General features: G+C 45.6%; 1 protein-coding gene across 1 annotated transcript in view; it reads right to left on the bottom strand.

The window, feature by feature from the left end:
- The window catches only part of PRKAR2A (protein kinase cAMP-dependent type II regulatory subunit alpha), a 54298-nt gene extending 46622 nt beyond the window's left edge, over positions 1 to 7676 (bottom strand). The window contains exon 1 of the mRNA XM_080934463.1: positions 7124 to 7676. Within this exon, the coding sequence (XP_080790589.1) occupies positions 7124 to 7379 (256 nt within the window). The 5' untranslated portion in view covers positions 7380 to 7676. The remainder of the gene's footprint in view (positions 1 to 7123) is intronic.
- Positions 7677 to 15800: the final 8124 nt, after the last annotated feature.

Here is a 15800-nt window from a genome sequence, read left to right as displayed (position 1 = left end):
ACATGTTATACAATTTTAACATTAAATAGAAAAATAATCCTTGGCCTTTTGATATAGAGTATCTATAATCGGAGCACATAAGAGGTAGAGGCAGGAGGAGCTTGAAACTTGACTAGTCTACGTAGCCAATTCCAGACCAGCCAGGGCTACATAATTTTAAAACTAATCTCAAAAACAAAACACTGGAAATAAGCCAGGTGGTAGTACACACACATCTTTAATCCCAGAACTCCAGCGGCAGAGCAAGAAGGATCTCTGTAAATTCCAGTCCAACCTGGTCTACAGAGCTAGTTCCAAGTCAGCCAGGGCTACACAGAGAAACCCCATCTCAAACAAAACAAAGCAAACAAAACAAAACCCAGAAAGCAAGGTGGATCTGGGGAAATGACTCAGTAAAACACTGCCACTCAAGTCCCTATGCTCTAGTCCCACCAACCCCACTCACAGTCAGGTATGGTTGTCCATGCTTCAGGTTCCCTGGCTAGCCAAGTCAGGGAGCCCCAGGGCCCAGTATGAAACTATCTGAAATACAAGGTGAAGAGCTCCTAAGGAATGCCACCAAGATTAACTTCAGGCCTCCAAATGCAAACACCTAAACATGAGCATGCACATACAACATGTGCACACACACATTCTGACACACCTACATAAAGATATTAACAAATCCATGAGTGCTGGAGCACACATTTAATCCCAACCCTTGGGAAGCAAAGGCAGGCAGATCTGTGAGTTCAAGCCCAGCCTGGTCTACAGAGTGAGTTCCAGGACAGCGAGGGCTACACAGAGAAATCTGTCTTGGAAAACCAAAAAAGGGGGTTGGAGAGATGGCTCAGGGGTTAAGAATACTGTGTCTATAGCCAGAAGAAGGGCCTGAGCTTGCCTGTTCAAAGTCTGCACTGCCAAGTGGGGTGGATGTAAGTGTGCTCAACATTTTCCAGAAGTCTCACCACCAAGGAGGGTTTGAAGACACAAGTTCACTGTCAACAACATCTCCTCAACAGGGCCAAACCCTTTCCCTAAACAAATAGTAACCATTCCCTCTTTCTTAACCCTGGGGGCTGGGACTATCTCCTAGGCAACAGGCCACAGTTCTGGTTTGGACCATTTACTCCACCCCCATGTGGGCCAATGAAGTGTATGGAACATTAAGTTCATGTATTTGTTTGCTTTGTTTTGTATCAAATGAAGAATATAATAGTATCTCCCATCCTTTCACTGTGGGAGGAAATAGCTTAAACAAGAAACTTAAAAAAATTGTACTTTGTTAATTTTAAACAAGTTTATATAAAAAGCTTTAACTGGAAAAAATCTAGAACTCATTTTTATAATAATTTACTCCAATTTAGGGATAAATTGCTCGACATGTACCAGCAATGTACCAAAAGAAGTCATAAAATTGTCCTTGCTTTTGTGACAAGTGACAGGTGAACACAGAATTAAGAATCTTTTGGTTGAAAATAATCTACTGAAATATAAAAAGAACTGACTGAAGCACTCCATTAATGGAAATATTTTCAGAGAACTGGTATTTTTTCCCCACATTTCCATTTGATGTCAACTAGATGCAATATTACCCATTCGTAGAGAGCCAATAAGAGGTATTCAAAAATCAATAAAGATAGATGTTTACAAAGAGTGTGGTAATGGTGGTGGTGAGGCTGCCTTAAAGCATCAGCTCTCTCTAGTCTCATGATTGGTGTTTCTGGAGACAAGCCCTGGTCCTGAGTGATCTTTATAACATAAATAGGATCCAATGGCTCGGAAACATCAAACAACCCTAATCATCAAGAAATGTCAGAATTTCAAAAGATTTAAGAATTCTCTTTGAAAGAAAAAAAGTGTATGCACACCTCATGAGAGGGAAAGAAAAAGTGCACAAAACATTTTAAGAAGGGCTAAGAAGGGCTAAGGGCTGGAGAGATGGCTCAGTTGTTAAGAGCACTGACTGCTCTACCAGAGGTCCTGAGCTCAATTCCCAGCAACCATGATGTGTCTGAATACAGTGAAAGTGTACTTACATAATATCTTTGGAAAGGAAAAAAAAAGAAAAGAAAAGAAAAACCAACTCCTGAAGAATGACAAGAGATTGACAAGGTTGTGTGTGTATCTGTGTTTGTGTCTGTGTGTCTGTCTATCTTATCTGTCTGTCTCAGAGCTCAGCTAAGGAGACTGAGGCAGGAAGATCCATTTAAGTTCAGGAGCTTTCAACCTTTACAAAGATAGCTAAGACCGAGCTGGAGAGATACTCAGTGGTTAAGAGCATATGCTGTTTTTATAAAGAACCGGAGTTCAGTTCCTAGCACCCACCCACATCAGGAGATTCAAAAGCTACTGCAACTCCAGTGCCAGGAACCAGCACTCATGTGCATATCATACTTTTAAAAGGGTATCCAAGACTAGTAACGTTCAATCATTTTATTAAATTTTATTGCCCCCCTTCTCTTTTGGGACAGGGTCTTGTTATGTAGTCTCAGATGGCCTGAACTTGCTATGTAGACCTAATTGGCCTCAAATTTATGAACCCCTCTGCCTCTGCCTCCCAAGTGCTAGGATTACAAGTGTGCATCACGGCACCCAGTCTACAAGCCAGTGTACACTGAAATTAACCAAACTCAGAATCATCTGAAGAGCTCAACAAACAACCCTGGAACATCACCAAGCAGGTAACGTTTGTGCTGCAAGCAGAGACACTGAGCATTGGATACCTGGGTTGGAAACAAAAAGACAAATCACTTACTTATGGTCATGGAACCAACAACACACAAGAAGCCTCAATAATCTGCCCCCCAAAGAACAGAACCCATAAGACTAGCAAAAGAGGAAAACCAGATCTGATGCTGGTAACCCAGCACTCAGGAAGTAGGCGCAGGAGGAACCCAACTTCAAGGTCACCTAAGGATACTTACCGCCTAACCTGGGTTCCATGAGACCCACTCTCAAAAACAAAATAAAAACAAAACAAAGTGGGGAAGGAAGTTGATTAGCTTTAGTTTTTCATAAGAGTTATAGCTTCAGATACTGCATCTGGGACTTCAGCACCTTCTGAGCTACTTTTATGTAAGGGGAGATATTTTTGCATAAGGATATACATTTGCTTGAATTAGTCAAAAAAAGTTTTTTAGTTTAGTTTTTTTTTTTTCGTTTTTAGTTTTTCAAGACAGGATTTCTCTGTTTAGCTCTGGCTGTCCTAGACTCAGTTTATAGACCAGGCTGGCCTTGAATTCACAGAGATCTGCCTGCCTCTGACTCCTAAGAGTTGAGATTAAAGGCATGAGACACTATACCCAGCCCAAAGTTTTATTTTTCTTAAAGAGTCTCCCTATGTAGCCAGGTTGACCTTAATTCACAATCCAGTCTTGAATGCTGGGATTACAAATGTTCATCACCATTTTTGGCCTCTCTGCACTTAAGTTTTGAAACCTGAGGATCTGAGTTTAACCCATTAAACCTATAAGGTGAGAACAGAGAACTAACTCCTAAAAGTTGCCTCCTGATCTCCACAGGTCAGCCATGGCATATGTGTGTGTGTGTGTGTGTGTGTGTGCGCGCGTGCGCACACTCACACACACACTCACTAATAATAGTACACTAATAAGTAAATGAAATAAGAGCTATCAGATACCTCAGTTAACTGGGTAAGGATACTTGCTGTCATGCCTGACAGTCTGAGTTTGAATCCTGGTACCCAGAGGGTAGAAGGAACAAGTCCTCTGACCCACACAGTATCAGGAGCTGAGGATGCAGTAGTAATATATGATGTCTTACCATTTAGGTGGGGGACAGAACATCCCACAAATAGGATACAGTATCTATAAATCATATATCTAATGGAGAATTGTAACTACCATATATAAAGAATTCCTGCTACCCCAAAATTTAATTTTTAAGTTCTCTTGAGGTAGAGATAGCTCAGTGGTTAAGAGTACTGACTGGATGCTCTTCCAGAGGTCATAAGTTCAATTCCCAGCAAGCACATAGTGGCTTACAACCATCTGTAATGGGATCTGATGCCCTCTTCTGTCATGCAGGTATGCATGTAGATAGAACACTCACATAAATAAATAAATCTAATAAAAATATTTTAATTTGTTGTTGTTTTGAGACAGTCTCTCTACAAGGCCCTGGCTGTCCTGAAACATACTATGTAGTGGAGGCTGGCCTTGAACTCACTAAAATCTACCTGCTTCTGCCTCTTGAATATTGGTATTAAAGGCATGTGCTACCATAGATGGTTTTTAACCCAAAATTATTTTTGAACTAGATTAATCTAAAGAATCTTCTAAACTGACACAAATGATCAACACTATACAGAAAAATGCTCAGCAAGCATTACTAGCTATTATTAGCTTAAATGAAAATAGAACCGTGATGGCTATAGAGGTATTAGAATCCTCGAAACACCAGGGATTGGAATGTAAAATGGTAACAATTTAAGAAAACAGTCGGGGTTAGGAGAGGTAGTGTTTCATTTCAGTGAGTTCAAGGACATCCTGGTCTACATAACATCCTGGTCTCCAGGCCAGCCAAAGTTAAATAATGAAACCCATCTAAGGGGATTTTAAAAAGTAGTTTGGGAAGTACTTCTTCCTTAAAAGCCTTTCCCACTAAAAAGGAGTGCTTTTTCACTTTTTCTTAATAAACCTATTTTCTATAATCTATGCCAGAGCTGCTTAAAGAGAAAGAAACTGGTCAGTGGTAGCTCGTACCTTTAATCCCAACATCGAGGAGAGGCAGACGGAACTGAGTTCAAGATCAGCCTGGTCTATAAAGAGAGTTCCAGGACAGCCAATGCTACACAGAGAAGCCCTGTTTCAACAACAACAACAACAACAAAAAAAGTAATTTTAAAAAGAAAGAAAGAGGACTGCAGAGATGGCTCAGCAGTTAAGAGCACTGACTGCTCTTCAGAGGTGCTGAGTTCAATTCCCAGCAAGTGTACTCATATACATAAAATAAATAAACCTTAAAAGCTAGATGGGGGGCTGCAGAGATGGCTCAGTGGTTAAGAGCACTGATTGCTCTTCCCAAGGTCCTGAGTTCAAATCCCAGCACCACATGTGGCTCACAACCATTTGTAATGAGATCTGATGCCTTCTTCTGGTGTGTCTGAAGACAGCTACAGTGTAGTTATATAGGATAAATAAATAAATGTTAGAGAGGAAGGAGGGGAGAGAGAGGGGGGGAGGGAGGGAGAGAATGAATAATAAAAAGAGGAGCCTGGGCCTAGAATGGTGCTGCACATCTTCAATCTTAGCACTGGGGAAGCTGAGGCAGGAGAATAGAAAGTTCAGACATGAGCTCAGTTCTCAAACCCTATCTATAAGGAAAAAGAGAAGGAGGGAGGGTTTGGTATTTCTGGGTATATATTCAAGAATAATGAAAACATCCGCTACAGAGAAACCCTGTACCAGACTCTACAGCAGCACATTCACTCTACTCACAAAGTAGAAACATAAAAGACCATTAACTGCCGATACAAAGTAGTATATCCAAATAAGGAACAGTTGCCAAGTATAAAATCCAACCAGAAGCAGAAGGCCAAGCACAAAGATGGCCAAAGAAAGCTAAAGAGGGAGGAGCACCTGAAGGCAGGAGCCAGGAGTCTGCATACAATCTAACAACACAGCAAAGCTGACAAAAAAGATAGCCATCACTGTCATCCAACTCCAGAGTTTTATTATTCCAAGCAGAAGTCTACGCTCATTCATACTCTGAAGGGAAAGGGGTGAAGCTCAGTGCTGGAACATTAAAAAAAAAAAAAAAAAAAGCAGGGGGGGGGGGTGTGAGATGGCTTAGCGCTTAAAGCCACTGGCTGCTTTTCCCCCCCCCCCGGAAACCCTGTTTTAATTCCCAGCACCCACATGGTGGCTCACAACCATCTGTATCCTCTTCTGACCTCTGAGAGGTGCAAAATATAGCATGCATACACATATGGTGGCATACAGACAAACACATAACCAAAACTAAACCTGCCGGTGTTGGGCATGGGTGCCCATTTTTAATCCAAGCACCACTCAGGAGGCAGAGAGACAGGCTGACCTCACGAGGTGAAAGCCAACTTGGTTTAGGTCGGCCAAGGCCAGTGAGTCCTTGTCTCAAAAAAAAAAAAAAAATATTTAAAATTAAAGCAGGCTAATTCTATTAAAGTTAATAAAGCATAAGTGGAAGCAAGAAATAAAATTGCTCCCTGGCATTCTTACTTAAATCAACTGATTAGAATGTTAACTTGTATACTTCCCTGTAATCAACACACTAATCGAGGTATTGATTATGCTCACCAATGTAATTCAATTGTTTTAACCATATCGAAACTTTAAATGTCTAAACTTTAAGGGATTATATTAAGAAGAAAGAGAAGAAGAAAAAAAGACGCATAAGTAACCAAGCACGAATAAAATGGCAGAAATGAAATTTCCTTTTAATACGTAAGCAAAGGGAGAGAGAGAAATATACATATATAGGTGAAAAATATTGATAAATGTTGAATGTGAGTTGAATGGGGGAGGAGGTTCAACTATTAAATGTGAGTGACAGCTCATCTTTCCTCGTATGTGTATGCTTCTAAGGTTTTCATTGAGCCAGAGGCAGATAAGATAGATCGCCACAAATTCGGGGCCAGCTTGAACCATTGAGCTTTAAGCAAGGCGACCGACCTCGTCTCAAAAAGAGAAAACAGTTTTCAGCAATAACCCTTCCAGAACTGAATTCTTTGCAAATGAAGTTATCATCCTGTTTATTCGGAGGACGAGCTGCCCGGTGCTGGTGCTCTTGCCTTCCGAAAGCAAGCAGGCTATGGGGTCTAAGGCAGAGAGGCGAAACGGCTTCTGGCGGGACCGACTTAAGCTCCGCGCCACCACGCGGACCAAAGAACGCGCACGCTTCATTCAAGGCAGAATCTGACAAATCACTCTCCGTGAACGCTCGGGCTCAGAGAACCGCGGAGCTCAATTTGGAATCCTCGCACGCCGGGGAACCCAAGCAGCTAGGCTGGAGAGCTCTCGGGTCTCGGCCCAGGGTAAGGCCGGGCGCAGGGCCGAGGGCACCCCTGATCGGCCCTCGGGTCCCTCCCTGAACCCTTCGCTCGGTGCCCACATCGCACCTCGGCCTCGCCCCGCCCGCCTACCTTCCAGATCCTCATCGTCCGAGTCCGATTCACTCTCCCCGTCCTCCTCGATGACGGGGACCGTGCTGGGCTCCTGCGCGTGAAAGGTCGTCGGGGAGACGATGAACGTGTCTGATTCCTGGCGGCGGGCCTCGCGCAGGCGTGTGAAGTACTCCACCGCGAAGTCGACGAGGTCGGGCGGCTGCTGCCGAAGCACCTCCACGGTGTAGCCCTGCAGCAGCTCCGTGAGCCCCGCCGGGATCTGGATGTGGCTCATGCCGGCGACGGCTGAGGGGACCGGCGGGTCGGGGCCGCCGGCGGCCGCAACCTGCGCGCTCCCTCACGCCGGCCTGTCACTCGGAGCCCGCGGTCTCCCGCGCGGCCCGCCTCGGCCTTCCACGCGTCGCGCCTTGTTCTGGCCCGGTCTGAGTTTGTTGTGCGGGCCGCGCGACCCTTCCGCTAGCAAGCCAGCCTGGCGCCGCTGCTGTTGTCACCCGGCCGCAGCCGCCGCCGCCGCCGCCGCCGCGCGGGGACCGCCGGGCAGGCAAGCTGGACGGGCGCGGCAGGCGCCCGGGTTGTGACGCACGCGGCCGCGGGCGTGCGCGTCCCCGGCCCAGAGCTGGCCCTGAGTGCGCGTGCGCCGCCGAGCCTCCGGCTCTCGGAGCAGTCCATGGTCAAGGTGCGGGAAGCCCCGGAGATGAGGAAAGAGTGGCCCAGTTGCGAGGCAGGCTGTTTAGTGCTTCTCGCCTGGTCACAAAGACCTTTCACTTATGCTTTCGGAGCATGCCGAGAGCCAGGGACACTGAGGTGACACAGGACCGCCTCACCTTGACCCTTGCTCTAGTAGAGGACCAGAGGGCTCACTCTAGGGAATGACATTAAAGCTTGCCCAGAGGAAGACCTGAAGGAAAGTCCTGTACAGCAGGAACAAAGACATAGTCAAGTCAGAACTACCTTGACCGACAGGTAGAGCGGTGGGTGTGCCTGACTGCCTGAGGTCCTAAGGAGTCTAGAATGAGGTTGTGAGAGATCAAAGGGTAAGGCTTTGTAGGAAGTAAAAGTGAGATAGTCATTTAGGAGCCTCGGGCAGAGACCTAACTCTGAAAGAGCTCACTCAGCCAATGGTGGACAGTGAGAAAGCGGAAAAAGTCCTGGAGCAGGAGAGACCTTTGGGCTTGTTCCTCCTTTTGGACACGTCCATCCTGGTCTTCAGGTCTAGACTTACACTCCTCCTTCCTCCCCACTATCAACCCTGCGTCCTGGGCCACAGTATTTGGTGAAGTTGTGCAGACCACAGGTTGTGTTTTTTGCCTCTGGAAAGAGGGCAAAGGTGAATTAGAGAAGCACCTGCTGTTACCCAACTTGTTCGCTCCTGTCACCAAACTTGAACCAAAGAAGTGACAGACCTTCCTGGAATATCCAGCCTAGGTGCTGGCCAAAGCCCCAGTGAGAATACCGTCCTCCCTCTCCCTGCCGGAACCAGCCAGCAACTCATGAGTCTTGGGAACCTGAAGGGTATTGGGATTGTTAAGCACCACCTGGTAATTAACCAGTATTAATTAAGATCTCCCCTAGCACCGCCCATACAGACCTGGCACATGCCCAAAACCTCAGTGCTGCTGGGAACTGAGCTGTGTATGGTGACAGGGGAATACCTTACTGAGGTACTCAGTGTCCCAGCCAGCCCAGAACCTTGGCTAAGTAGACTTGAGACTGCAAACAGCTGTGCCTCCTTGAATATATGATAATCGGTGGTGAAGCAGTGTCCAGCCTGTGGAGAATGAATGAATGAATGAATGAATGAATGATAAATTTAGCAACTGCAACAAAGTAGCAGAGACTGTGCTCTTGCCTTCAGTCTCATAATATGTATCAATTCCTTCAAAGCTGCTACATAGTTCAAGTCTAGTCTTGGTTACATGAGACCATCTCAAAACAAAAAAAGCAAAGCAAAGCTGTGGATAGGTCTCTCCTACTCTTGAATAGACTGGCTTTTTTGGGGAGTGGAGTGGTTGGTTTGGTTTTTCAAGACAGGATTTCTCTGTGTAGCCCTGCCTGTCCTGGAACTCACTTTTTAGAGCAGGTTGACGTTGAACTCAGAGACCCAGTCTCCTGAGTGCTGGCATTAAAAATGTGCACCACCACTGCCCTGCCAGGCTGACTCTGTCAAGTTTTCCAGGATTCAGATCTTGCCATTACAACCCAGAAAACCTAGGTGTGACTCCTATTGCACCATATTATCACGGGAATTGCCTCTCTGCAAGCAATCCTACACCCAAGCTTTTGGAAAAGTAAATTCACAACTCCAAGTCTAGTCTTCCTACATTATCAGGTCTTCCATGTTTTAAATGGGGCACAGGCATATGAAGAGTTAGGACTCTGACCTCAATTACAAAACAGAGGAGAGAAAGGCTGTTGACAGAGCTGGGTGTGGAAAGGGTCTCCTGGTACACTGAAACCCTACTGGCCTCTGCCAGAAGCAGTCTGGCTTTCCTGACTTGTTCACAGACACAGCACAGCCTAGTCAGCCATCTGTTCAGCAGACAGCATTCGGAGGGTACCCTAGTCTAGCCTAGTCCCCATTTCTCAGGAGAACAAGGCAGGAAAAAAGATCATTCTGTGCACAGGAGTATGAGACAAGCCTAGGCAACACAGAAGGATCTCTATCTTAAAAAATAAAAAAGCAGGCTGGAGCTGGAGAGATGGCTCAGTGGTTAAGAACAGTTGTTCTCACAGAAGATCTGGGTTAGATTCCCAGTACCCACATACTGTCCCAACTATTCATAACTCCAGTTCCAGGGGATCCACAGAGGATACAGACCTCGGCAGATACGCACAGTGAAGATACATAGGTGGAGGTGAAACATTCATCCGTGTAAATAAATCTAAAAGCAATTGTTTTAAAGAGGGACTAGGCTGTAACTCAGTGATAGAGGTTGAACATAGTGCCAAGCCTAAATGGGCTTAACATTGAAAGCCACAGCAAAATCCTTGAAGGGCTGATTCGAACAGAAATTAGATACCCTGCAACTGCTCCTTACCTGCCTGCATATATCAGACTCACAATGAAGTTAGATAGCTTGTAGGTCCAATCTGACTACCTACCCCACTACTAGGTCTCCAAAGAGAGGAGGGTCTTTCTCTTCCCTATCCTTCGATAATTACAGTAGAAAGGGCTGTCACGAATGCCCATTTATGCTAAAAGGCCTTGTAACAAAAGAGAACATCAGGGATCTGATCCCTGAATCTTCAACCTTTGTCCTGAATCCCATCCTGCCTGCATTCAAGCCTGTCCAGCTACATTACTGGCTGTTACCATGGCAACCAAACCCACCACAGCTAGTACTGACAAACAGCTGCTAAGAGCAAGTGACAATGGAGGGTGGAAAAGCCTAGAGCAGAGACCTTCAGGAGCAAGAGTAATCCACTGGATGAGACCTGTCTTAGTCAGTGTTTCTATTCCTGCACAAAACATCATAACCAAGAAGCAAGTTGGGGAGGAAAGGGTTTATTCAGCTTACACTTCCACACTGCTGGTTATCTCCAAAGGAAGTCAGGACTGGAACTCAAGCAGGTCAGGAAGCAGGAGCTGATGCAGAGACCATGGAGGGATGTTACTCACTGGCTTGCTTCCCCTGGCTTGCTCAGCTTGCTCAGCTTGCTTGCTTATAGAACCCAGGTCTACCAGCCCAGGGATGGCACCACCCCCAATTGGCTGGGCCCTCCCCACTTGATCATTAATTGAGAAAATGCCTTACAGCTGGATCTCATGGAGGCATTTCCTCAAGGGAGGTTCCTTTCTCTGTGATAACTCCAGCTTGTGTCAAGTTGACACAAAACCAGCCAGTACAAGGCCCCTTATCCCATGATGACTTTCTCACAAGCCTCAGGTAATGAACATCACACACAGACCACCACACCAGTAGCCACAGATACAGACACGAATACAATGAGGCTAATTCTCAGAGGCTTTTATAATTGCCAAGCACAGTTTGCAGAGGTTTGCTGTTTAGCCCAACAGCAGAGAGTGTCTTGATAAAGGCAAATACAGGCAGGGTACCAGCTGCCATTTCCAGTAAAATAGTAAATTTCCTATACTCTTAATAGGTTTTCTACTTAAACTGATTCCCCTCCTTGAAGCCTTTGACCCCAGATCTCAGTTTACTTACCTCATACCCTTAATTTACTAAGGGAACTTGGCCTCAGTGGAAACAACCCACTAACCTGACCCAGAGGCCATGTGACAACCTTAAACTTTTGATTCTCCTGTGTCCACCTCTGGAGAGTTTAGGATTACAGGCATGTGTTACTATGCTGAGTTTATTCCATGTTGAGGACTGAACGGAGGGCCTTGGGCATGTGTGACAACACTCTGTGCTGCATTCCCGGATCAGCATCTTTAAACTCCTCCAGTCCCCACCTGTACACTGGAACCCACTGGTTACTGAGCACCTCTGTATGCCAGTCCCTCAGTGACAGTCACTGCAGTTCACTTACTACCTGTGCTGTTTTGTTTTGTTTTAACCTTAGAAGCATACGTGAGCCTCTGATTCGTGGGAGAGATGGGGAACTTTTCTCTGCCCTCAGCCATCTGCCCTTTGTGCCTCCCCTATGAGGTACAGGAACTTTTCTCTGCCCTCAGCCATCTGCCCTTTGTGCCTCCCCTATGAGGTACAGTCTTCAATCTAGGTGATCTGTTTTAACAGACATCCCTGCTCTAGGGAGCAGTTCATTCCCAGGCCACCTGTTTCTGTACCTGTGAGCCAAACTCCTTCTTCCCTGGGACATTGTGTCCCAAGAAAGTGTCAGTGTCTGCAGCAGGGGTTAGGCAAGGGAAGAAACTGTGAAGCTCAAGAAACAAAGCTGTAGGACTAGAACCTTTGTGTGTTTACCTCAGGCCTTTTTAGTGACAATCAGGGCTCTCTATATTTGACACTCTTGGCTAGACTCATAAGCACTTGGGCCTTGACCTAGAAAATACAGGCACATCTCTAGGTCAAGTGAGCCTCAAGAGAACATCACTAGAGTGTCTTCGGGCCACTTAGACACACCTAGACACAGGTCCTTTTGTTACCAGCTTGCTAATGGTCTTTATAGATCTCTGTCATAGCTGGGCTTTCTACATCTGAAAGTGAAGGTAAAAATTTTAAAAATGGATCTAATTAAATATTGAGTTCAATGAGGAATCAGGAGAATTGGAGAGAAGTAGAGCTCACTGGCAGGATAGGAGGTCTTATCATTAGCACTGGTTTGAATCTAGGGCCTCACATACACTACTAGTCAGTCATGTACAGCCCCAGACCTCTTCAGTTTTGAGATAGTCTCACAAAGATGCCCAGGCTAGCCTTGAATTCACTGTGTATTACAGCTGCCCTTGAACCTTCTGCCTCGACTCCTGAGCAGCTGAAATTATAGGCCTGTGCTACCTAAAACAAATAAGAGAGGGAGAGAAGACAGAAAAGGTGCAGAATTTTGTACAGTGGGACAAGTCTGTAATCCCAGCCCTTAGGAAAATCCAAAGCATGAGGATCACAAGTCCTAGGGCCGGTTGAGCTCCATAGCAAGTTTGAGGCCAGCCTGGGCTACATAATGGGATGGACTCAACGAAAGAGACAAATGTAGGTGCATGTGTTTGGGGCTGGGGGTATTGAATTGTCCTTCTAGCTTCAAAAGGCTATAGTGAACAAAATACATACAGGGAAATACATCTCTTCTATCAGAGATGGTGTACTGTGCTTCTGAATGGCCATCTTTATAACCCTCTCTGTCCCTAACCCTAATATATATATATATATATATTTATATATATTTTTTTTTCTTAAAAAATTCTGACCAGGGGTTGCAACCTCATGGAAAGAACAACATTATCAACCAACCAAACCCTCCACAACTCCCATGGACTAAAACAGCAACCTTTGAGCACACATGGAGAGATCTATTGATCCAGTTGCTTATGTAGCTGAAGATATCAGTGTCTGGCATCAATATGAGAAGAGGCCTTTGGTCCGGGGAGGGCACATTTTCCCAATGTAGAGGAATGCCAAGGCAATGGGGTGGAGAGGGTGATTAGGAGAGAGTGCACCTTCCTGAAGGCAAATGGAGGGGGAGGGGGGGAATAGGAGCGGGACAGGACGGGGGGGGGGGGGGGAGAGGGGATAATGTCTCAAATGTAAATACAGAGTATCTAATAAAAAATAAATAAGAGTGTTTATGAAAAAAAAAATCTGACCAGGTTGCTACTATCCCTGATCAACCACTGCCTGGCTTCCTTCCATTTGACTATGACAGAGAAATCTCTGGGGAGGTCTCAAACTCCCCACCGCCACCCAATACTCCTGTCAGGAAGAGACATAAAAGGAACAGGTGGCATTTCAAAGTACATCATAAAAACAAGCTCTGACTGGGAGGGAGTCACTTGCCATCTGCTTGGTTCCTTTCACAGGCATGCCTCCAGGGGCTACCCTGTTTGACTCCAGGTCCTCTCAAAGTGCAAAGGGATGAAATAATCCATGACACCCCCCCCCCACATGAATATCAAGGAAGCAAAACATTCCACTTTCAAATGTGAAGTATCTCCAAGGGAACACGATCCTACCCCAGGAGAATGGCTGGCATTTGGCTGAAATGCAAATATTACACTGTGAGTGCTCAGCCCAGGGCTGAGCATTTCCCGGACAGTCTCATTTCCTGGGGAGTATTAAGAAGGGCTCTCCAAGAGACCTGCATTCCTGGGGTGAACTTAAAATCTAAAGTCATTATAACCTCATGAGAGGCAAGAGAGGGTGGAGGAGAGAAAGAGAGAGGGAGAGGCAGGGAAGGAGCGGGAGGGCAAGCTTCAGGGAAGCATGTGTATAGGTATCTTCTGGTCACTGAGATCCTCCAGCATGAGAGAGGTAGGCCTCTGTGTTCTCTCTCTCTCTCTCTCTCTCTCTCTCTCTGTACTTAAAGTTAGGGCTCTAGAGATATAACATCAGGTAATAGCAACTGCTATACAAGCATGAGTATCTGAATTAAAATCTCCAGGACCCATGTAAAAACCTGGGCATGACCCTGTGTGTGTGCTTACATAACCCCAGCAACATGACAGCTGGGGCTAACCCTCAGCCTAGCTCCAGTTTATTGGTAAATACATACAAAATGTTATTTTCAACCAGGTGTGAAGATTCATATTGTAATCCCACCACTCAGGAGGACCAGGAGTTCAAGGTTATCCTCAGATATATAATGAATTTGATGTCAGCCTGGGCTACAAGACAGTACTGTCTCAAACAAAAGGGGGCAGGGTTGGGCTGAAGAGACGGCTTATCAGTTAAGAACATTTGTGGTAGCTTTAACTCCAGCTAGCCTCCTCAAACACCTGCACACATGCAGACACATATACACACAATATTAAATATACACATAATTAAAAACCAAAAATATTTCTTTAAAAAAAAATAAAAAAATTGGTTTTTGGCTGAGGATTTAACCAAGTTGGTATTGCCTGGTGCTTGGCTACAGCCCTGGGTTCAGTTCCCAGTACCCCATAAACTCATTTTGGTGATGCACATTTATAGTCTCAGTACTTGTAAGGGACTGGAAGGCTCAGAAGTTCAATGTCATCCTCAACTACATAGAGACTCCAAAGCCAGAAAGGGATGGATAAGAAGATCCTGCCTCAAACAAAAGTTATTTTCTTCTTAGCCATAGTCCTTTTGGGTTTGTTTGTTTTCAAGACAGGGTTTCTCTGTGTAGCTCTGGTTGTCCTGGAACTTGCCCTGGTCATGATTCTCAAGAGTTTTACTAAATTTTATTGGATGGGTGAGTGTACATATGCCATATGTGGAGGTCAGAAGACAACTTACAGGGGTCCATTCATTCTCTCATTCCACCGAGTGGGACCCAGGATCAAATTCAGGTGGCCAGTCTTGGTGGCACATACCTTTACCCTCTGAGGCCCCATACTTAAGCCACAATTCTCATTTGATCATTTAGAAATACACTGCTTTGAATAAAGTATCCTTCAAACTCTAATCTTCAGCTTCCTGTAAGGTTAGCTACACACCCCAGATGACTCCCAGGTGAAGGTGACTGTCCTTTATGATCAGGGTGATAGTTCTAAAGCCAAGTCCCAAGGATCTCTGTGGGGCTGCTATGAAACAGGAAGTAACACTGCAATTAACTTTCCAGGCCAGGAAGAACAGTTTGAGAAAAGCCAAGCTCCCTTTAGGAAGCACTCCATCCACTAAGATGAGGACCATTCGGCTTGGGACTCCCCATCCAACCTCTTCCAACCTCTTCTGGCCATACCTGCATATCATGGTATAATGAATCAAACCAGGATGGGTACACCAGATCACACAGCAAGTACCAGACCCACAGCCACCCCCTGACTCAGGACTGTTTATGTCTTTTCAGAACTGACTTGCCATCTGTAAACTCAGATAGCCATGTGACATGCTCGGGACAGGGAGGACAATAAAGGATGGATTACAAGCCAGGTAGGGTGGTGGCAGGCCTGCAAGACAGACACTAACCAAGTCTCCCAGCCCCACCCATCCTCCTTTAAACATCAAAAGAGCCAGAGAAATCCAGGCCACCCAAAACTTCTTCCATACCAGAGGCCCAGTCTATGGCCCCCAGAATAGACACTGGATTCCTGACAGCCTAACCCTGCTGAAGTGTCCCTAAATCACAAGAGAAAATATCACACAATGGA

Source organism: Micromys minutus (assembly GCF_963924665.1).
Source record: "Micromys minutus genome assembly, chromosome: 21".
Classification (NCBI taxonomy): Eukaryota; Metazoa; Chordata; class Mammalia; order Rodentia; family Muridae; genus Micromys; species Micromys minutus.
The sequence above is the reverse complement of the archived record's forward strand: the minus strand, read 5'-3'. Positions and strand labels throughout refer to the sequence as shown.